Source organism: Salvia hispanica, chromosome 1 (genome assembly GCF_029641045.1).
Source record: "Salvia hispanica isolate PSC_SH4W2 chromosome 1, Shi_PSC_v1, whole genome shotgun sequence".
In the NCBI taxonomy this organism is placed as follows: Eukaryota; Viridiplantae; Streptophyta; class Magnoliopsida; order Lamiales; family Lamiaceae; genus Salvia; species Salvia hispanica.
The window spans coordinates 28538390-28558519 of record NC_142692.1 but is presented as its reverse complement, the minus strand read 5'-3'; the positions used below and the strand labels follow the sequence as shown (position 1 = coordinate 28558519).

The window sequence follows — 20130 nt, the reverse complement described above, 5'->3', positions numbered from 1 at the left end:
TAAATAATATCACTAACTTTACCTTGGATTTGTTTTTTCCCACGAATGAAAAAATTCATGTTATTTTAATAGATTAAAGAACAATTTTTGAAGGTGTGCTTCAAGAAAAATTATCTTCAAATATTGAAAAACTTGAAACTTTCGAATTGTTGTCGAGAAATTACGAAAAAAATTTGGTATCATAGTATTATTTGTGGGAATTTTTTCATTCGTGGGAAAAAGCCAACCACGTGATAAAGTTCGTGATATTATTTGCCAATTTTAAAGTTCGTGGAAAAAACCCAATCTTTTGAAAGTTTCGTGATATTAGATGCCAATATCTCTAATTAATACGCTTTTCTTTCTTTTTTTGCAGCAAATAAACACATTTTAGATAGTATAGGAATTTGTTAAATCTTGACAAAAAAAGCATATGACGATTTTGTTTTGTGATTGTATATTTCAGGTGTAAACATTTTGCTACAAATTCAAGTATCAGCTATAAAGAAGTGTCCAAAATCAAAGCTAGAGTTACATGTGCCATGTGTGCTTTTTATTAGACAATTAAATTAAAATGCAAAGTGTACTTTGAAGAACCATGGGTTATATGTGAACAAACATGAGTTCAAAATATAAAGTATAAACATCAAATTATTTCCTCGACGCGTATGCTGAATCGATGATCACTGTTTGAACTCGTTAGAAAATAATTAAATAATCTAATATAGTTTATGTGGAGGGTTGAATGCTAAATAACACACGTATGTCCAAAACAGTACAATAAACGTCCAAGACTTTTCCACTTTCTCATTTCTTGCTAATCTTCTTCCTTGAATTTTCCTCTCTCACTACCTTTTTTGTGCAAAAGGATAGGACCCCTGCCCTGCTTCTCCATTATTATTACTGTTACTCTTTCTTCACCACCATAATTTCTCTCTCTCACGTCCTCTTCTTTCTTCTTCACCCTATTTGTTGCTGGTTGGATCTGTGTAATTGAAGCTCACTAATCACTATCCTCCTTTTCAAACTCTGAAATTTAACAGGTACTATCATTTTTGTTTCCCCAATCCTTTTCCTTTTTCGGTTTATGTTTAATTTTGTTTATATATTTGGTGGGTTTTCTATTTTTACTGTAAAGACTCCTCCTTTTGTGTGTGTGCTTTTCTGTTGGTGTGGGGTTTTTAGTTTGAAGGTGTGATTTTTTTGATATGGTTGTTTTTTCAAGAATCTTGCGCATCTGGGCTTCTTGTTGATGAGTTTCTTTGTTTTGATAATCAGTCATGATATAGATAGAAGTATCGTAAAAGTGGCAAGTTTTATGTAAAGTGAGTATATAATTGGAATATAACTAAAAGTGGAGCTCTTTCTGAATAAAAATTGGGAGGGATATTCTGCCCTTTATTCCAGCCTCGTAGCTGACATGGTTCAGATTTTAGATGCCTATTGTTCTTAAACTTCTCTTTGTGGAAAGATGAAATGTGTGATTAAATTCAATGTTTCTTGGTTTCTGGTAAATGAATCTGTAATTTGATTTTGACATATCTTATTGTTTTGGTCTAGAGATAGTGAGTGAGTAAAATAAGAATGATTTGTTCACCCCTTTTAAAGACTTATCGAGCTTCATTAGCACTTAAGTATTGCTGGGGATATTCGAGGTTATGCATTGTTGATATGAATATAATGTAAGTACTCCATAAGCTTTAACCAAGATGCAGATTTTAGTGTCATAACTTTGAATTGATCTTACTTTTTTATTGCTCACTACTTTCATGCTGCAAAGCAATAGTTCTTAGCTCTCTTTGGCACTGAAAAAAGATATACATCTCCAAAATACTGGGGTTATTTTTTTATTCTTCATCATCACTTGACGTTGCTCTCCTTTTCATGAGCAGGTTGATAAATTCACCCTAGAACAAGACATTGCTTCTTTGTGGTGTAAGTTGTAATCCATGAGCAATCTCAAGCTAGGTGTGGAGGTTGTAAGAGCCCACAACCTTTTGCCCAAAGACGGGCAGGGCTCGTCCAGTCCATTTGTGGAGCTGCATTTTGATGGTCAGAAATTCCACACCACGGTAAAGGAAAAGGACCTTGACCCATTCTGGAACGAGACGTTCTATTTCAACGTGGCGAATCCTGATAACCTGCACAATCTCATTCTCGAGGCTCATGTCTACAATATCAACAAAACCACCAACTCAAAAGCTTCCCTTGGGAAGGTTAGATTAACCAGTACGTCGTTTGTTCCCCATGCTGATGCGGTTGTGTTTAACTATCCATTGGAAAAGGGGAATTTATTCACCCGTGCCAGAGGGGAGCTTGGCCTGAAAGTTTTTGTGACGAGTGATCCCTCTATCAGAGCTTCAGTGCCTCTTCCTGAGACAACTTCGTCTTCACGTTCGAGCGTGCATCCAAGCAGCCATGCCAGTCATCTGCCTTCTCAGAAAGGGGAAGAGGTTGTCTCTGGCACATCGGCTAAAGGCAAAAGGGGGTCAATACGCACGTTCTTCCATCTTCCTAACTCAAGTAGCCAGCCGCAACAGCCTCCTCCTACGGGTTCCCAGCAACCAAATGTACACGGAGTTAATGAGATGAGGTCTCACCCTCAGGAACCACAAGCATTTGGCATGTTTGCGAATTCCTCCTCGCATCCTGCTGATTTTGCTCTTAAAGAAACAAGCCCTTTTCTTGGAGGGGGGCAGGTCATTGGGGGACGAGTTAGACGTTCGGAGAAGCCATCTGGTATCTATGATCTTGTCGAGCCAATGCAGTTCCTATTTGTTAGAGTTGTTCGAGCTCATGACCTTCCTTCCAAGGATGCTACTGGGGGTCTTGACCCATATGTAGAAGTGAAGCTTGGTAACTATAAAGGAGTGACGAAGCACTTTGAAAAAACACAAAGCCCAGAATGGAACACTGTGTTCACATTTTCAAAGGACAGAATACAGTCATCAGTTCTGGAAGTTACTGTTAAAGATAAGGATACACTGAAAGATGAGGTTGTTGGAACTGTTCGATTTGATCTCCGTGAGATCCCCACACGAGTTCCACCTGACAGTCCGTTGGCTCCAGAATGGTATCGACTTGAGGACAAGAAAGGTGGGAAAAAGAAAGGTGAATTGATGCTAGCTGTCTGGATGGGCACACAAGCTGACGAGGCTTTCTCTGAAGCTTGGCACGCAGATGCAGCTAATCTTGTTGATAGCTCGGTTTCCTCCACTCATATTCGCTCAAAAGTCTACCACTCACCGAGGTTATGGTATGTGCGGTGTAATGTGATCGAGGCACAGGACTTGGTCATGGGTGAGAAAAATCATATTGCAAATGTGCATGTTAAGGCTCAGATTGGCAACCAAATTCTGAAGACGAAACCTGTCCAATCACATAGTATGAATGCTTTGTGGAATGAAGATTTGATGTTTGTTGCTGCCGAACCTTTTGATGACCATCTGATACTTTCGGTCGAAGATCGTGTGGGTCCAAACAAGGATGAGGTTCTTGGTAAGGTTTATATACCATTGACAGCAGTTGAACGACGTGCTGATGACAGAATGGTTCACTCTCGATGGTTTAACCTACAAAAATCAAGTTCAGCTGATAGTGAGGAGCCAAAGAAAGACAGGTTTTCTAGTAGAATCCACCTGCGTGTCTGCCTTGACGGGGGCTACCACGTGCTAGATGAATCCACGCATTATAGCAGTGATCTCCGACCATCAGCTAAGCTGCTATGGAAGCAACCCATTGGCTTGCTAGAGCTAGGCATTTTGAGTGCTGATGCTATTACCCCCATGAAGACTACAAATGGCCGGGGCACTTCTGATACTTTCTGTGTGGCAAAGTATGGCCAGAAGTGGGTCAGAACAAGGACGGTCACAGACAGCTTAAATCCGAAGTATAATGAGCAGTATACTTGGGAAGTTTCTGATCCAGCAACGGTTCTTACAGTTGGTGTTTTTGATAATGGTCATATTGGTGAGAAGGGCTCAAATGGTCACAGAGATCTGAAGATAGGTAAAGTTAGGATACGAGTGTCAACTCTTGAAACAGGCCGGGTTTATACTCATTCGTACCCGTTGCTGGTGCTTCATCCCTCTGGTGTCAAGAAAATGGGAGAGTTGCATTTGGCTATTCGGTTCACATGCTCGTCAATGTCTGACATGATGGCCTTGTATGCCAAACCACTCTTGCCCAAAATGCACTACAAGATGCCATTGACAATGGTGCAGCTCGACATGCTGCGCCATCAAGCTGTTAATATAGTGGCAGCACGTTTGAGCCGTGCAGAGCCCCCTCTGAGACGAGAAGTGGTTGAGTACATGAATGATTCTGACTCACATCTCTGGAGCATGAGGCGTAGCAAGGCTAATTTTTTCAGGCTAATGTCGGTTTTCAATGGATTGCTTGCTGTTGTAAAATGGTTCAAGGAAGTCTCCCTGTGGAAGAACCCGATCACAACCGGACTAGTCCATGTCCTCTTCATCATGCTCATCTGTTTCCCGGAACTAATCTTGCCCACACTGTTCCTCTACATGTTCCTCATCGGGCTTTGGAACTACCGCTTCAGGCCGAAGTACCCACCTCACATGAACATACGTCTGTCTTGTGCCGACACTGTGCACACTGATGAGCTTGATGAGGAATTCGACACCTTCCCTACCTCACGGAACCCAGATCTCGTCAGGATGAGGTATGATCGGCTACGTACCATTGCTGGGAGGATTCAGACAGTGGTAGGAGACATAGCATCCCAAGGGGAGAGGATCCAGGCACTGCTGAGCTGGCGAGACCCACGCGCAACTGTCCTGTTCATGGTCTTCTGTGTCGTGGCTGCAACCGTGCTGTATACTGTGCCTTTCCAGTTGCTGGTGATCTTGACAGGACTATATTTCATGAGGCATCCAAGATTCAGGCACAAGTTGCCGCCGGCACCACTCAACTTCTTCCGCCGTCTCCCTGCCAGGACTGATAGCATGCTGTAAGTCTCATGTCGGGCTTACTACTGTTTTGCTAAGCCATCAGATTCCAGTATGAATTCCTCAAATTCATTTAGTTTAGCTATGTCTTTTTTATGGATTTCTGGAGTGGAATGTACAAAAGTGTGTGTGCAGCTTCTTTGCTGTAGCAAGCCACTTTTTGTTTTGGCGACACAAACTTCATTTCATGTATAACAGATATTCCTGTTTATCGTTCTTCAATTATGGATATGTAATTATGTATGGTCACATCTCTTGTTTCTGTACTTATAGTAGAAAGCAAAAAAGAATTAAAAAAAATGCGGTAAGTATATGTATCATAAATATTTAAGTATAATATGAAAAAAGCCCTTCAACAAACTGAATGATATTACATTCTTGATAAGTATAGTTCAAGAATTCTGACAAGATAATTTAACAGTACTTAAAAACTGGATAAAAACACACAAACTGCATCAGGCATCAGACCAAGTTATATCCAACTCGCCCCAGTCACCTTCATCCACTCCCAATGCTTGCCAGACAGCTTTAGAGGCATCGACGATGTTGTTAGGACACGGAGGCTGATAGTCGTGGTCATCATCGCACCCCATTGTCGAGTCACACTCATCAACCACCATGGCAGTCACACTCTGCCCATTACCACTTATGACAATGTTCTTGAGGCACCTCGATCCTCCGGAGTACCATCCAGTCGAGAGCGCCACAACAGGCGTGTCATCGGAGTGGTACTTGTTGTCGCACTCTGATGGGCCGCCTCCGTCTCTGCCCTTCTGGAAGCTGTTGATGGTGAGAACTGCCTTGGTGCTTCCAGAGACAGGGGGAGAACACTTGTAGGTAGTGTATGTCTCCCCTGCTTTGCAGCAGTCGGAGTCGTTCTCTTTGTTGCATTCCCCCGGTGGTGGAGTCGTTCCCTTTATCTTGCCACTCGGCTTGCACGACTGGAGTCTGGCATCAGAGGGATATGATGCAACAAGGATCAGCACAAGGAGAAGCCCTCCTAGGGTGAAGGTGAAGTTCCTCATTTTGGATTGATATTTCGATATATTGCTTTTGAAGTAGTATTGATCAAGAACTGGATGACTCATGCAAATTAGGATGCAGTACTCTGATTATATATACAGATTTAGGCAGTGGAAATAACAAGAGAGTGCTCAAAACAGCAGTGAAAACTGTTATTTTGTCTGTGATGATCAAGATTTTCTAGTAGTTAAAGATTTAGTTACTTTGCCATGATAACAATCACAAAGAAATAAATAAATCTCAATCTTTTATGATATATGTAGGCCAAATTATCAGTCTGTGGCGTGAGAGTGAGGATGAAAAGATTGATTTATTTTGACTGATAATTTAAGCTATTTTGAGCAATTAATTTGGTTGAAGTTGAATACCTTGATCAGTTTCTTGGCATTTTTACTGCAAAAATACTTATATATAGATCCATTCATCCTATTTGAGCATCAAACACACAGCAAGTTAATACAATCCCGAGGCAACAGAAAAAATACAAGATGATGAGCCTCAGAAAATTAGCCATCTTTGCTTTGCTAATCATCCTTACTGCTCAGGCATTGGAGGGCCGTCTTCAGTCTTGCAATCCGAGTGGCAAAATTAGAGGAAAGAAACCACCTCCGGGGCAATGCAACCAGGAAAACGACTCCGATTGCTGTAAACAAGGGAAGCTCTACACCACTTACAAATGTTCTCCCCCCGTTTCTGGAAGCACGAAAGCAGTTCTCACCATCAACAGCTTCCAGAAGGGTGGAGACGGAGGTGGCCCATCAGAGTGTGACAACAAGTACCACTCTGATGACACACCAGTCGTCGCACTGTCCACTGGATGGTACAGCGGAGGGAGCAGATGCCTCAACAACGTAACCATAAGTGGAAATGGCCGGAGTGTGACAGCAATGGTGGTGGATGAGTGTGATTCCACCATGGGATGTGATGAGGATCACGACTATCAGCCACCGTGTCCCAACAACATTGTCGATGCTTCAAAAGCTGTCTGGAAAGCCTTGGGGGTTCCCGAAGGCGACTGGGGCGACTTGGATATTACTTGGTCTGATGCTTGATGCTTGTTTTTGTATAATGTAAAAATATACTAGTATTGTATTACTGTGTAAATCATCTTATGAATATACTACTACTTTTGAGTGTTGGTGTACATTATTTTGCCCTTTTGTTGAAATAAAAAGTATAATCCTGCTTATTTCTGCTCTGAGAAATCGATGGTTTAAAACTGATCAATTTCAGAACTGTTCTAAACTCGTTGTATATATTTCATCACTGTTTCTCATCATGTCTGATCTTAAAATTGAGAAACAACTTTCTTGACATATATCTCCATCAATATTGAATCTTTCTGGCAAAATATTCATAATTAATAAAATGAAAATTATACTCCTATTTTTAAGGAACACAGTTGCTACTGTAGTTCTTGTTCAAATGTATGAAGCTTTTCCTAATCCTACACATCTGGTCTGGACTATGAATAAATGGATTTCCCCATGAGCTTTTTCAGTAGAAACCTAAGCATTTTTGCAGTCCTTTTCACATCATGCCAATGAATAAACCAATATTAGTAAAATACCAAATCATAAGCCAAGATTCACTGTGCACATATTTCTGGCTACATGGGAAAATTACATGGTTTCCTTGTTCATGCCTGCAAGGAGAATCCTCGAACATATAAAACTGATAGAACAATCATTAGTTCTATATTAGCAGTGCTAACTGTATCAGCCACTATAAATATGCTTATACCAAATCCAAGTTCACACACCACAAAAGCAAGACCTACAACAAAAAGAAGAAGAAAAATGAGAAATCTTGGCTTGACATTCTTGGTCCTCTCTGTCCTGATCTTGTCATTGAGCTTGAGCATTGATGCTAAAGGCAAAACCTGCAAACCGAGTGGCAAGATCAAGGGCAAGAAACCACCTAAAGACAAATGCAACCGGGATCACGACTCCGACTGCTGTGAAAGTGGCAAGTACTACACCACCTACAAATGCTCGCCCCCGGTCACTGGCCAGACTAAAGCAGTTCTCACCATCAATGGCTTTGAGAAAGGGGATGACGGTGGAGGGCCGTCAGAGTGTGATGGAAAGTTCCACTCAGACGACACCCCCATCGTGGCACTCTCGACAGGGTGGTTCAACAACATGAAGAGGTGCTTCCATAATATCACCATTCATGGAAATGGGAGGAGTGTGACTGCCATGGTGGTGGATGAGTGTGATTCCACCATGGGGTGCGATGATGAGCACGACTATCAGCCTCCGTGCCCCAACAACATTGTCGATGCTTCTGAAGCCGTCTGGAAAGCTCTGGGAGTGCCTGAGGATGATTGGGGTGAGATGGATATCAAGTGGTCTGATGCTTGATCAACAACAGAATTCAGTTACTTGTTTTCTAGTAAATAAAATATGTAATCTGATGCATATGGAATAAAGATTTGGCTATCTTGTTCTGAATAAATCCAACCATGTAATATATCATAAATATATGTATATTGGATTTCTTGTCTACTGTTCTATTTAGCATAATATAGATAGGCCAATGCATGTGTCTTGACAAAAAGTATCAACTCAGACAGAATTTCAGCTTAGCATAAGACTGTATTTCTGTCATCTAAAACGTTGCAGAAGTAAAAATATTTGAGCACTTTCTTGGCGTTTCTACTGAAACTAAATCTATATAAACACTTAAACTTCATCCCATTTCTGCATCCAAGATTCAGAGTTTCAATACTAATCTTAAACAAATATAGACCAAAGATGAAGAGTCTCAAAATAGTAGCCATCTTTGCTTTGTCAATCATCCTTGCTGCTCAGACGTTGGAGGGACGCCTTCAATCTTGCAACCCGAGTGGAAAAATCAGAGGAAAGAAACCACCTCCGGGGCAATGCAACCAGGAAAACGATTCCGATTGCTGTAAACAAGGGAAGCTCTACACCACTTACAAATGTTCTCCCCCCGTTTCTGGAAGCACGAAAGCAGTTCTCACCATCAACAGCTTCCAGAAGGGAGGAGACGGAGGCGGCCCATCCGAGTGTGACAATCAGTACCACTCTGATGACACACCAGTCGTCGCGCTATCAACTGGTTGGTACAGCGGAGGGAGCAGATGCCTCAACAACGTAACCATAAGTGGAAATGGCCGGAGTGTGACAGCAATGGTGGTGGATGAGTGTGATTCCACCATGGGATGTGATGCCGATCACGACTATCAGCCACCGTGTCCTAACAACATCGTTGATGCCTCGAAGGCTGTCTGGAAAGCCTTGGGGGTTCCCGAAGGCGACTGGGGCGACTTGGATATCACCTGGTCTGATGCTTAGTATGTAAGAATATTTACCATCTCTTCCTCTATTAAATCATGTCAATGCATGTAATATGTGATTCCTGTATCATTTCTCACACCTGTGACAAAATTTATTAAACAGTATCCTATTTAATTGCTTATATGTACTATCTCTAAACATATGTACTATTATCCATATAAGAAAAAAAAAATCATTGAATTGTAACTATTCAGAATCACGCATCTTGTTGTTTTCTGCCGTTTAGTGATAGTTCAGACAAATAGCATAATGAATGACACAATATTTGTCTCCATCACAATTTACCAGAGAAGAGATTCCAGCAATGGACAACAGAAAAAGATTCATTGTGGGATTAATGATATGTCCAAACAACAATTCTTGTTAATGTCTACTTGTTATGTTTACTAAGCTAATAGAAGAACCATAATTAGAACAAAGACATATCTGTCTCTAGTTCCATTTCAAGAATATAGACAAATGAATTCTCTTAAAAATGGCTCCTCAATTCGGATCAATTCACTGTTGTTTGTGACAGACAGAATGCATAATACACTCACCAAGATTCAGAAAAAACTTGCAAATTAATACAAAAAAACTGAGTACACAAATGTTTCTTGAGTTGTCCTCTCAAGATGAACTACAAGTATCTTTGTTCATACAAGGGAAAATCATTAATGAGGGGATGTACATTTCTATGAAAAGCCTATGTCATCTAAGAAAACCAAATCCATTGAGCCAAACTGCTCTTTCCTTCCAGCTTCAGTTAATGTCAGCACAACAATTTCATGTACATCCGTCATCTTGAACTCGTCCAAGCGCGCATCTGGTTGAGACTCTGACTAACGTTAGCTGGATTTACCGAGTTTCCAAGTGTGCTATGTTGAGGATCTCCAGAAGGTTCCAGATCTTCGGGAGCCTTGGTTTTCGCCTTAGAAGTGAAAGGTGCCATGGTTCCAGCAATCACCTGGAGCAATTCATCACCAATAAGATAGAAAAAAGGCATATCAACTACGTTGTTTGAACATAAAAACATAGTAAATTTTATGTAGTAAGCCATATAGTAAAATTCAGTTGGTTTCAAAGTCTTAAGGGCACCTGAACAGGGCTTCCAGCAATGAGGAGTCCCTCGACTGGGCCGCCTATGAGAGTACCATCAGGACCAGAAAATGTGACATTAAGACCACCAGTTGGGCCGTGAGGACCATCAACGTCGTTGATGTACGAGCCTGATAGATTTACCATGTCAAAGTTTCCCTGCAAATGAATGAAATCCATATGAAACCCATCCATCAAGATTTCATATACTCTTCCCCTAAATAATTTCTTTAAACTCAGCTAACACCTCACCTCGTACGTGACACTTCCACTAGAATTTGAAATCTTGATATTTGCCGCGGAGACAGAACCAATGCCCGAGAAGATAACTATGCCTCTTCGCCCCTGCAAAAGCGATAATACTTTTCTTTTGATATCCTGCAACAGAGCAATTATCAATCACCATTTTGCTTGAGTTGAAAAGGCAAAGATATCATACTAAGAAGTTATGGTTAAAAAAAAACTGTTCAAATATACATACTTCTCCAACTGCAACATTTATGATATGTGGAGTCAGTTTTCCAGCTCCACTGAAAGCAGATCCACCTTCAAAGATAATTAGTTCTTCAAAAAATCAGCTAAATAGTAAATATCCCATTTTAGAACTTATGAACCAGTATTGATAAAATATAGTAGAAACGCACGAAAGGTTGATACGATACCCAGATGATTATAAGTGAGCATATAGTAGTGCTGCAAACACAAGGAACGAGGAACATTAAACGCTTACAATATGGTGAAACTACAGGCCAGCAAAATAAGAGACAGATGCATTGATGAGAAAAATCATAGAATGCAATAGTCTCTAAGATTTTATATCAATTAACTACACTGTTGAAAGAAATAATAATTAATCTGAATTGCTGTATAAGATGGGTAAAACTACCTAGATGCAAGAGCTGTTGCTTACGTCCAAGCCCCGGTGGTCTCCCTCTCTTCTTTAGAGTTTCTCTTGCCATCAGAGTAGGACTAGGGACAGAGGGAGACAGTCCCAGTGAAACTGCACCATTGTGCCCATATTTACGCGGTCTTCCCCTCTTCCTACGCACAGGTTCGCCTTGCTGCATAGCCTGGGGACCTACACTAACTCCATGAGCAGACATTGCCGATGAAGTATCTAAAGGCAAAGACGGCACATTTAGGTTGCCACCGGTGTTGGATTGGAAGTGCGACATTGGGCTCATAGTGGGTGAGCTGTGCAGCCCCGTGACAGACTCGACCTGCATGTAATATGGAGACGAGCCGGCTAATGTCATAGCATCCCTTTGATCCATGCATTTACTTTGGGGCTTCTACTCTTGATACAACTAAAACACACATCAAAAATCAATTTTCAGGAACCATATCAAATCTAGCTCACTGAACTCTCCCTCTCAACCAATTTGCTAAATTTTAAATCAAGACATGAAATAAAACCTATGATAATCATGAACAAAGAAGCTGAAAAAAAAAGTAAGTAACAAATGTGCAAACTTAACCATCTAAGGATTCTACTTACATAAATGACTTAAATTCAAGATAACTCAGTAGTAGTACTTCATAAATCAACTGATTGCACCGAGGTTTTCAATCAAGAAAAGGACAAGAATCTTTAAAGCAAAAGCGAAATTCAAGAACCACAACAGAGCCCATCTGGAGAACATACTGCATAATAAACATGCAAAGTGGACTCGAGAAAGGCAGAAAACTTGATGAAAGCCATGGATGAACTCTCACCATAACTTTGAAGCCCTTCTTATCTAAAGAAATGCAGTTGCTTATTTCTTGGGTTTTTCTGACTAAATGCCGTTGAGAACGCAATAGATATTTTGCCGCAATACCGGCCTTTCCATGTCAGATGTTGTTTTTGGTAAATATCAAATCTCTGTCATCATTCCCACACGTATTTTTAGTATATTACAGATGTATCAGACTATATACTATTCGTGTAAAAAAATGTTACATGGTTGAGATTAGGTATAGATGAGAAGTGGGGTTGGAGAGAGGTTTGGAAATCAAGACAAAACAGAGTGCTTGGTCCATAATTCTCATCTTAATATCTTCGTGCCATTGTGAATGTCACACTTCAGTTCAATCACTAAACATTTTATCCCACTCGCCTACGTGGGCCATCGACTTTTAATAAAACTTTAGTGCTTAAACATAAGTATACAAACAATTTCTCTCTTTCTTTCTATCAGCACTGAATATTTACTCATCGACTTTAACCGACTACCATTTCCTTTCTAGATAAAATGCACTCATTTTTAAAAATTTATTCAGAACAAATTTTGCAATATGATTAATCATCGACGTTTAGTAATTTATTTCGTTTTGTAGTATTAATCTTTCAAAAGTAAGTAGTAGCAAATTAATCCGCTAGCAATTTCTTTTGATTAAAACAAGGTAGTAGTAATTGTAATGAAAAGTGTTTATTTTTTACAAAAAGCGTATCAGAATCTTAGACCTTTCTAATGCAACCCAAAATTTAATTTTAACAGCGGTTTAAAATTCGTGGCTCTCACGAAGATTCAAGATAGATGTGATGAATTGTTCAAAAGTGAACAATAATAAAACTAAAGTGGTTAGTTTCCCCGGGTGCCCTTACATATTGGGAAAACTGAATTGAAGCGAACTCATTTGGTACTCAGATTCGAGCTCAACCCAGGCCCACGTACCCAGATATGATTGCACTGTGACCACGATGCAACAGTCCTTTTAAGGCAAAGCAAGTGCAGAAAATGAGATAGCAATTGCAATGAATAAATGTTTGATAGCGAAACCAGGATCTGTGAGATTGAATGCCATATTTCCAATATTTGCATCACTCGTTAGGCACCAAAAAGTAGAGGAATTTAGAATTTCAAAAGTGCTATCCTGCCATGGCATGAGTTTCATCTACCCCAACCATAACCGCTCCAGAACTACAAGCCCATAGATGTTTTTAGGCTTCTTGAATTCAAGTTTGAACAAGTGTGTCATTCAATAATACACGGAATGGTGATAACAAGGCAGCATAGATTCTACTTGAGAGCTATTACAGTAGACCAGATCAGTATTTATATTCCCAAGAAATGTAGTCCTTAACCATAAGCTACACTGGGATGGGATTATGGGAATCATCAGCTCAGGTTAGGATGAGAACTGTTGCAGGCACACAACACAGCCTCCTATATATTGCCCTCAACTTAATTAGAGAAAGCTTGATGTGATAAGAGTCTTAAGACTGATGGTTTCATTACTATATGACCACAAACTCAAGTATGTGAAGAGGGATTGGATTGTATTCACTCACCTGAAGGAAATGTCACACTATGGGATACCAAAATATATCCTTCTGCGGAGTTCCCTCAACTATGGGATACCAAAATATATCTATGCAAAATTCCAATATATCCAAAACTGAAGTTAAAGAACACAAATGCATAATTGAATTAATGATAGATGAAGGCAAAGTGTGCAAACAAATGGAAGTTACTAGGTTACAACCAACTAGATTCAACAGATTTCCTATTTTCTGCTGCATTGAATCCATTCTGACAGTAACCTTACTTGTCGACCTCCATCGCCTGGGCAGCTTTAGCTTTGGCCAACGGCGTCATCCTTGTTTTCAACTTTTTCTTTCCTACTTGATATCCACCCCCACCTTTCTTCTTACTGCTACCATCAACCTAAGCACCGTACAAATCAACTTATTCAACATACATAACTAAATAATCTCCAAACCCATAAAAGATATGGCCAATTTAGCATAATAAACCATGCAAAAACAGTTTAACCTAGACAAATATGCATAAACAGTAACCCAAAAAGTAATTAAATAACTGCAGATTACATTCAGCTTAAAAACAAATTCTTAATAATCGAAGAAGAAAACAGGGGAGCTGATTGAAGAATAAATTCATACTTTCATCTTATTTTTCTTGGCATTGAGCTTCTTTTCCTTCTTTTCCTTCGCTTCTTTCTCTCCTGTTTCCCGCAATAATCCAAAGCAAAGTCAAAAATTGATAATCAACAGAGATACAAAACTTGAATTTAGGCTTATGACGGAATCACAAAATCGACAAGTACAAAAAAAAAATAGAAACGCATTACTTCTCAGATCGAAATCATGCTGCCTTTTCCTTCGACCTAAATCGTTCTTCTTCGACATTTCCTTTTCTCGGCGACTCGATCGATTGGGGCGATGACTGGGATACGAATACGAAACCCTAGGGCTCCAATTTAGGCGAGGATAATTAATGATTTTCTCGTAGAAGCCCACGAAGTTCTATTTATTTATATTCAAGACTTCAAAATTCTGAAAATCGTTTTTTAATCTCTAATGACTAATAGTACTAGTAATAAATAATAAAATTATAAAATACTCCTATAGAGTAGCTATTATTGACTAGAGGTGCCCACGGTTCCGGAACTGCCAGTTCCGATTTTGGATATTGTCGAATCTGAACCGAACCGCGAGGTTACCCCAACCATAACCGCTCCAGAAATTTCGCGGTTACGGTTCCGGTTCCAAAACCGTCAGTTTCGGTTCCTAACCGACGGTTTTTCAGCGGTTTTTCACGATTTTTCACGGTCCTGAACCGCCATTTTTTTGCGGTTCCGGCTTGGTTTCACGGTTTTTCGGCGATTTTTTGCGGTTACGGTTTGGAACCGTCCGTAATCGGCGGTTCCGGCACAGTTTCGGTTCGAAAATATTTGAACCGGAATCGAACCACGGTTCAAAAATCGACGGTTTTGGTTCGGGAAAATTCTCACGGTTTCGGTTTTAACCGTCGATTCGGTAAACCTTGGGCAGGTCTAGTAATGTCTATTGATTGTTTAATAAAAATAATTGTGTCTAAATATATCAAGTTTAATGCATTTTGAAATTGCTCACGATTTTTATTAAGCAAAATTAAAATTGACTTAAGACATTAAAAATTGATAATATAGCATCAAAGTAGATGGTGTTGTGAGTTCGATAAGCAAAACAATGTTGTTTGGACATATAAATTGATTATTAATTATTGAGTTTCAACTGATGATTTGAATTCAAGAGAAATTAAGAATACATTTAAGTTCATGAGTTTTAGAGATTATGTAATTAAAAATTACTTACAATTGATAGATCTACGATCAAAGTAGCTCTTAAAATAAATACTAAGTAGTAATTGTAATTTTAATCCTAGCCATATCCTAAAAAATAGTTAATAAATTTAAATAGTTGTGATTGAATGTATTGTGAAATAAGAAAAACACTCGCAATAATATTACACATATTTGATAATACAAACTGTGGGTCACGTGTGATAAATATAAAGAAATTGATATTTTAGAAATAATATGTTGCGAGAAATCATATGTAAATAAATTAAGATGGGATTCCAAAAGGATAAATTATGACTATATTTTGTGTAATAAATCTGTCCACGATTTATAATAAATTGTGAAGAGTGTAATGATTTAGTGTATTGTTGTGATGATTCAGTGTATTTTGAGGTCTATATATCCAAGTAAATAATTTTTTAAATCGTGAATATTGCAAAAGAACAAAATTAGTTACTACTATTGTTCTCTTCATCCCATAAAAAGAGTATTATTATGGCATCCCATAAAAGTTCTATTTCATTTTTCATTTTTACTATAGATAGTAACTAGGTCACACATTCCACCAACTCATTTCATTCACATTTTATTATAAAATTAATAAATATAAGTAAGACTCATATTCGATTAACCTATTCAACTCATTTTTCTTTACATTTCTTAAAACACGTGCCTAAATCAAATAGTATTTCTATTATGGAACGAAGGAAGTATTATTTTGTGGATGAAATGAGTACTAATTTATAGTGTATTTCTTTATACTCCCTCCGTTTCGCCATAGTTGAGTCATTTTACCATTTCGGAAAGTTTCTTCATAGTTGAGTCATTTCTATATTTGGTAACTTTTTTATCTTTTTTACTTTACTCTCCCTTCCTTTATTCTCTCTACTTTATTCACTTTATACTTTATTCTCTCCACATTTTCCTCTCTCTTACTTTTTTATCTATTTATTTAACACACACCATTCATTTCTAAAACTCAGTGCCCAAACCGCCTCAATTATAGCAAAACGGAGGGAGTAGTACATTTTAAAATTAATCTTTGAGTAAACAAAGAATATATTTCAAAAGATTCAGATTTACATTTTTTACAAATATTAATCATGCGATCTGTAGTGATAATGATGTAGGAATCGAACCCACTAACCTATAAGCAGTAATTAAAAGGACACCAAGCCAATATTTAAATCTTCGGCGACACACTGCACCACATAGTCCATCTTCAACTCTTAATGTCGACAATGGAGAGGGAACAAGAATGTGGTTATAAACCAGTAGTGACTTCAATGTGCTGCATTAAGTTCAAAAATCGTCTGCTGATGAATATAAATTGTTTTATTTGAGTGTCTTTAGAGATGTACAAATAAACTTTTTTTTTTTTTTTATAATGTTATAAATATTTATTTCCTTCATTTCATAATAAGAATCACATTTTGTCATTTCAATCAGTTTCACAATAAGAGTCACATTTCACTTTTGCCACAAATAACAAGTAGGTCCCACATCTACTAACTCACTTCACTCACGTTTTATTATAAAACCATTATAAAAAAAGTGGACTATATGTTTCACTAACTTTTCCAATTCACTATTCTTTACATTTCTTGAAATTCGTGTCCACATCAAATATGATTCCTATTGTAGAATGAAGAGAGTAATATACACTTAAGTGTAATTTTATTTTTATATTATTTATTCTCCATTTTATATTCTAATATTTTAGATGTTAATCTATCTTCATTCTTTGAAAATATTGTCTCATGCATAGCAAAATATGGACGAGTTTCATCGGATTGAAAATTTCCCACAATCTTAAATTATTAATTTTATAAATAACTAATATCCCTATTATTTTAATTATTATCAATTCCCTGTCATGCTTAGAGACATAAATGCATACTTAACTCAACATCAAATAGTAATAATTTGATTCAATCAATTTACACTTTAGGCCATCCACAATGGGGCGGAGGATAGCCCGGACGATGCATCCTCCGCCCCTTCGTCCGCCACTGTAGGCTCGATGCATCTTCCGTCGCATCGTCCGCGGTATCGTTCGCCCCACTGTGAGCGACGCGGACGATACCGCGGACGATGCGACTCGTTTTTTTTTTCAATTTTTTTTTTTCTATTTAAACACCCGATTCCCATACCATTTCCCATCTTCCAATTTCCCATCTCCCAATTTTTCTCTCCCATATCTCTCATCTCTCACTTTCCAACTTTCTCACTAAAAAAATGAATCCCGACGGCGACGAATGGAGTACATCGGAAGGCATTACTCGGGTCTTGACTCGGATCTTATTCGATTGCGTTAATGATGCTGCGACGGAATGCTTGGCAGAAATGGAGCACGAGCGTGAAGCGGCGGCGACGCAGATCCCTCGGCCGATTCGACGTCGGACGTTTGTCCCCCGCGAGCACGACGTAGCTCACCAACGTCTGTTCGCAGACTATTTTGCTGAGCAAACACGGTGGGGCCCACGGTTTTTCACCGCCGTTTTAGAATGCAGCGAGATCTTTTTCTCCGCATTGTCCAGACATTAGAGGGATGTGATGAATACTTCCAGTATCGGGTATACGGCGTCGGCAGACCCGGACTTACGCCGTTGCAGAAGTGCACGGTTGCGATCCGGCTGTTCGCCTACGACACCACGACGGATATGTTCGACGAGTACTGATAAGACTAATTTCATGCATTGGTTATGGGATAAATTTTGTGATTTCCTGGGTCTAACAAAGCTTTATAAGCCAGGTGTGTAGAGAAAATGCCAGCCCCAGGGAGAAAGAGAAGATTACCTGGAGGAAGAAGCTGGCGGGAAAAGTGAGCAGAAAAAGGGAAGAGTCTACTAGACGAAGGAGCATCCGCAAGGAGGGCAAAATGGGAAACACCAGGAAGAGTCTAGAATCTCCCCCCTATAAATAAGAGCACGCATTCAACATGAAGCGAGTCCTCCTTCTGCATCATCAACTCTTAGCTTAGCTTTTCCATTTCTCTTCACACACACACTTTTAGGGGAATCATCTTAGGGGTTCACTTTTCATTTCCGTTGTGGTGTAACACCGTCTCCAAGGGAGGCGAAGATACAATCCTTTATTTGCTTTTGTCTGTGTTTCGGATTTACCGAGTCTTCGCTATTCGAAGCTCGGTCGTGTTTTGCTACTTTCTCGTTGGATACTGCGTATTTTGTTATGGAATTTGCTACTATGGTTTCGGTTATGTTATTGTTGCATTATCTGGTTGTTTTTGGTGGATATTGTGGTTTGATCTGAGGTGGAGTTTGAATTGCATGGAGATTTGTAGTTGATCGGTTGAATCTGGTTGAACTTGCGAAGATCGGAAATGGAAATTGTGTTGGATTGTTGTGGATGGCTTGGATCCGGAGTGGATGAAGCATCCAACGTGTAGATCTGTTCGTGTTTGCATGGTTGTGATATTTAAATTCTGTTTACTTGTTTACCTCGTTTAGTAATCGTAGATCTGCTTTAGTTTCAGTTTTTTTTGTTTTAATCGGTTTAATTTCGTTTGCCCTGTTTCGATCCTTGCTTTGCTCTGTTTTTCATCTGTTATTTCGCTGTTAGTTAGTCCTTTAGTTGGTTGATCTGCAACTTTTTCCGTCGTACTATGTCGTTTAGGAAAATGGTCCCCACATGCTACGCTTCCCTAGGTTAGTTTAGGAAACCGTTTACCCCGTCTAGTAGCAATTTCAAGCTCATTTGGTCACCATTATGCATGTTCTGTTATCTCTGCTTAGATCTAGCTGTTAGGATAGGAAATTTCATTTCCAGAGTCTGGGAATTGAATCTCAACCCCGAGAAGATTGCGTGGCAGCAGCCAAAAATAGTTTCCAAGTCTTTCAGCATGTTTACTTACACATCTGTCTCTGTGGATTCGATCTCTGCTTCCCTGTACTAATCTTTTTAGCATAGCGGGTTGAGGGTTTTGAAAGGAGAAGGAAGTGATTGTGTGCTCAACGACAAGTAACCCGAGGATTCTCTGAGTTCCTAGACCTAGTGTCTAGTGGATTCTCTGGATCGGGGAAGTTCTATTATATAACCACGCAGCACTCACACCTTCACTCTTCAAATGGCGCCGTTGCCGGGGATGGATGGCGTAGTTTGTTTACGTGTTTAAAGATTTGGTGTATATAGTTTTAATTTCCTTTATTGTTTCTCTTGACAGTTTATGAACAAGGGCTCACGATTTGGAAACTGGAGTAACCCGTCTGGGTCGAGGGACGCTCAAGTCAGGTAGCAGGTCAAGGAATCAACATCCACAGTCACCACCAGATCGGAGTTTACAACAGTAGATCCATTTCCGTTCGAATCAGAAAGTGAAAAAGAGTGGAATTCGTCAGGAGGAGAGGACCCGAAGTCGTCTACAGAAACAGAGCACTCCGAAACAGAGGAGGAGGCAAACGTAGTTATGGCACACCTGGTGAACCATGATCCGGAGATTGGTTCACTCACCGCGCATCTGGATGGTGAACCCGCCCATGCCATAGTCTCGAATCAGCGACAGAGGTCTATTGATATTAAGACAAACGTGTTGGGTGTTTTACCTACATTTTCTGGACGGAGGAATGAATGTCCTTACGAGTTCCTCAACGAGTTTAGCAGGCTGTGCAGAATCCAAAAGCGGCCCAACGATGCCACTGAGGAGGACTACTGCCTGCGTGCATTCCCAT

At 39.5% G+C, this 20130-nt stretch overlaps 7 protein-coding genes across 9 annotated transcripts; 4 read left to right on the top strand and 3 right to left on the bottom strand.

The window, feature by feature from the left end:
* The first annotated feature begins 794 nt into the window (after nucleotides 1-794).
* LOC125221854 (FT-interacting protein 7-like) lies at nucleotides 795-5198 on the top strand. The gene is made up of 2 exons (XM_048124156.2): nucleotides 795-1022; nucleotides 1872-5198. The coding sequence occupies exon 2, from the start codon at nucleotides 1929-1931 to the stop codon at nucleotides 4953-4955; it is 3027 nt and encodes a 1008-aa protein (XP_047980113.1). The 5' UTR covers nucleotides 795-1022; nucleotides 1872-1928; the 3' UTR covers nucleotides 4956-5198.
* A 107-nt stretch (nucleotides 5199-5305) lies between these two features.
* On the bottom strand, nucleotides 5306-6013 carry LOC148933551 (kiwellin-1-like). Its single transcript, XM_089062622.1, has one exon. It carries the CDS (start codon nucleotides 5972-5974, stop codon nucleotides 5405-5407), a length of 570 nt encoding a protein of 189 aa, XP_088918748.1. The 5' UTR covers nucleotides 5975-6013; the 3' UTR covers nucleotides 5306-5404.
* On the top strand, nucleotides 5979-7116 carry LOC125220940 (kiwellin-1-like). Its single transcript, XM_048123067.2, has one exon. The coding sequence runs from the start codon at nucleotides 6461-6463 to the stop codon at nucleotides 7022-7024; it is 564 nt and encodes a 187-aa protein (XP_047979024.2). The 5' UTR covers nucleotides 5979-6460; the 3' UTR covers nucleotides 7025-7116.
* A 613-nt stretch (nucleotides 7117-7729) lies between these two features.
* On the top strand, nucleotides 7730-8438 carry LOC148933550 (kiwellin-1-like). The gene has a single exon (XM_089063065.1). The coding sequence runs from the start codon at nucleotides 7772-7774 to the stop codon at nucleotides 8336-8338; it is 567 nt and encodes a 188-aa protein (XP_088919191.1). The 5' UTR covers nucleotides 7730-7771; the 3' UTR covers nucleotides 8339-8438.
* Nucleotides 8439-8687: 249 nt separating this feature from the next.
* On the top strand, nucleotides 8688-9295 carry LOC125221857 (kiwellin-1-like). The gene has a single exon (XM_048124161.2). It carries the CDS (start codon nucleotides 8732-8734, stop codon nucleotides 9293-9295), a length of 564 nt encoding a protein of 187 aa, XP_047980118.2. The 5' UTR covers nucleotides 8688-8731.
* A 547-nt stretch (nucleotides 9296-9842) lies between these two features.
* LOC125221855 (AT-hook motif nuclear-localized protein 11-like) lies at nucleotides 9843-12354 on the bottom strand. 3 transcript variants are annotated; one of them, XM_048124157.2, is made up of 6 exons: nucleotides 12092-12354; nucleotides 11262-11682; nucleotides 10857-10921; nucleotides 10628-10753; nucleotides 10376-10534; nucleotides 9843-10244 (listed from the first exon to the last, which is right to left on the bottom strand). In XM_048124157.2, the coding sequence occupies exons 2-6, from the start codon at nucleotides 11647-11649 to the stop codon at nucleotides 10077-10079; spliced, it is 906 nt and encodes a 301-aa protein (XP_047980114.1). In that variant the 5' UTR covers nucleotides 11650-11682; nucleotides 12092-12354; the 3' UTR covers nucleotides 9843-10076. The 3 variants fall into 3 exon arrangements, with proteins under 3 accessions (XP_047980114.1, XP_047980116.1, XP_047980115.1); XM_048124159.1 differs by lacking the exon at nucleotides 12092-12354 and adding an exon at nucleotides 12021-12043; XM_048124158.2 differs by lacking the exon at nucleotides 12092-12354 and adding an exon at nucleotides 11874-12014.
* Nucleotides 12355-13762: 1408 nt separating this feature from the next.
* LOC125221856 (uncharacterized) lies at nucleotides 13763-14607 on the bottom strand. The gene is made up of 3 exons (XM_048124160.2): nucleotides 14450-14607; nucleotides 14262-14323; nucleotides 13763-14025 (listed from the first exon to the last, which is right to left on the bottom strand). Exons 1-3 carry the CDS (start codon nucleotides 14505-14507, stop codon nucleotides 13903-13905), a joined length of 243 nt encoding a protein of 80 aa, XP_047980117.1. The 5' UTR covers nucleotides 14508-14607; the 3' UTR covers nucleotides 13763-13902.
* Nucleotides 14608-20130: the final 5523 nt, after the last annotated feature.

Coding starts and splice junctions, on each gene's coding strand:
- LOC148933551 (XM_089062622.1), bottom strand. CDS start 5,974: ATGAGGAACTTCACCTTCACCCTAGGAGGGCTTCTCCTTGTGCTGATC.
- LOC125221854 (XM_048124156.2), top strand. CDS start 1,929: ATGAGCAATCTCAAGCTAGGTGTGGAGGTTGTAAGAGCCCACAACCTT.
- LOC125221855 (XM_048124157.2), bottom strand. CDS start 11,649: ATGGATCAAAGGGATGCTATGACATTAGCCGGCTCGTCTCCATATTAC. Junction 10,754..10,856: donor TAAATGTTGCAGTTGGAGAA/GTATGTATATTT, acceptor GCTCTGTTGCAG/GATATCAAAAGAAAAGTATT. Junction 10,535..10,627: donor GTGGAAGTGTCACGTACGAG/GTGAGGTGTTAG, acceptor ATTCATTTGCAG/GGAAACTTTGACATGGTAAA.
- LOC148933550 (XM_089063065.1), top strand. CDS start 7,772: ATGAGAAATCTTGGCTTGACATTCTTGGTCCTCTCTGTCCTGATCTTG.
- LOC125220940 (XM_048123067.2), top strand. CDS start 6,461: ATGATGAGCCTCAGAAAATTAGCCATCTTTGCTTTGCTAATCATCCTT.
- LOC125221857 (XM_048124161.2), top strand. CDS start 8,732: ATGAAGAGTCTCAAAATAGTAGCCATCTTTGCTTTGTCAATCATCCTT.
- LOC125221856 (XM_048124160.2), bottom strand. CDS start 14,507: ATGTCGAAGAAGAACGATTTAGGTCGAAGGAAAAGGCAGCATGATTTC. Junction 14,324..14,449: donor GCATGATTTCGATCTGAGAA/GTAATGCGTTTC, acceptor TGCGGGAAACAG/GAGAGAAAGAAGCGAAGGAA. Junction 14,026..14,261: donor CCAAGAAAAATAAGATGAAA/GTATGAATTTAT, acceptor TACGGTGCTTAG/GTTGATGGTAGCAGTAAGAA.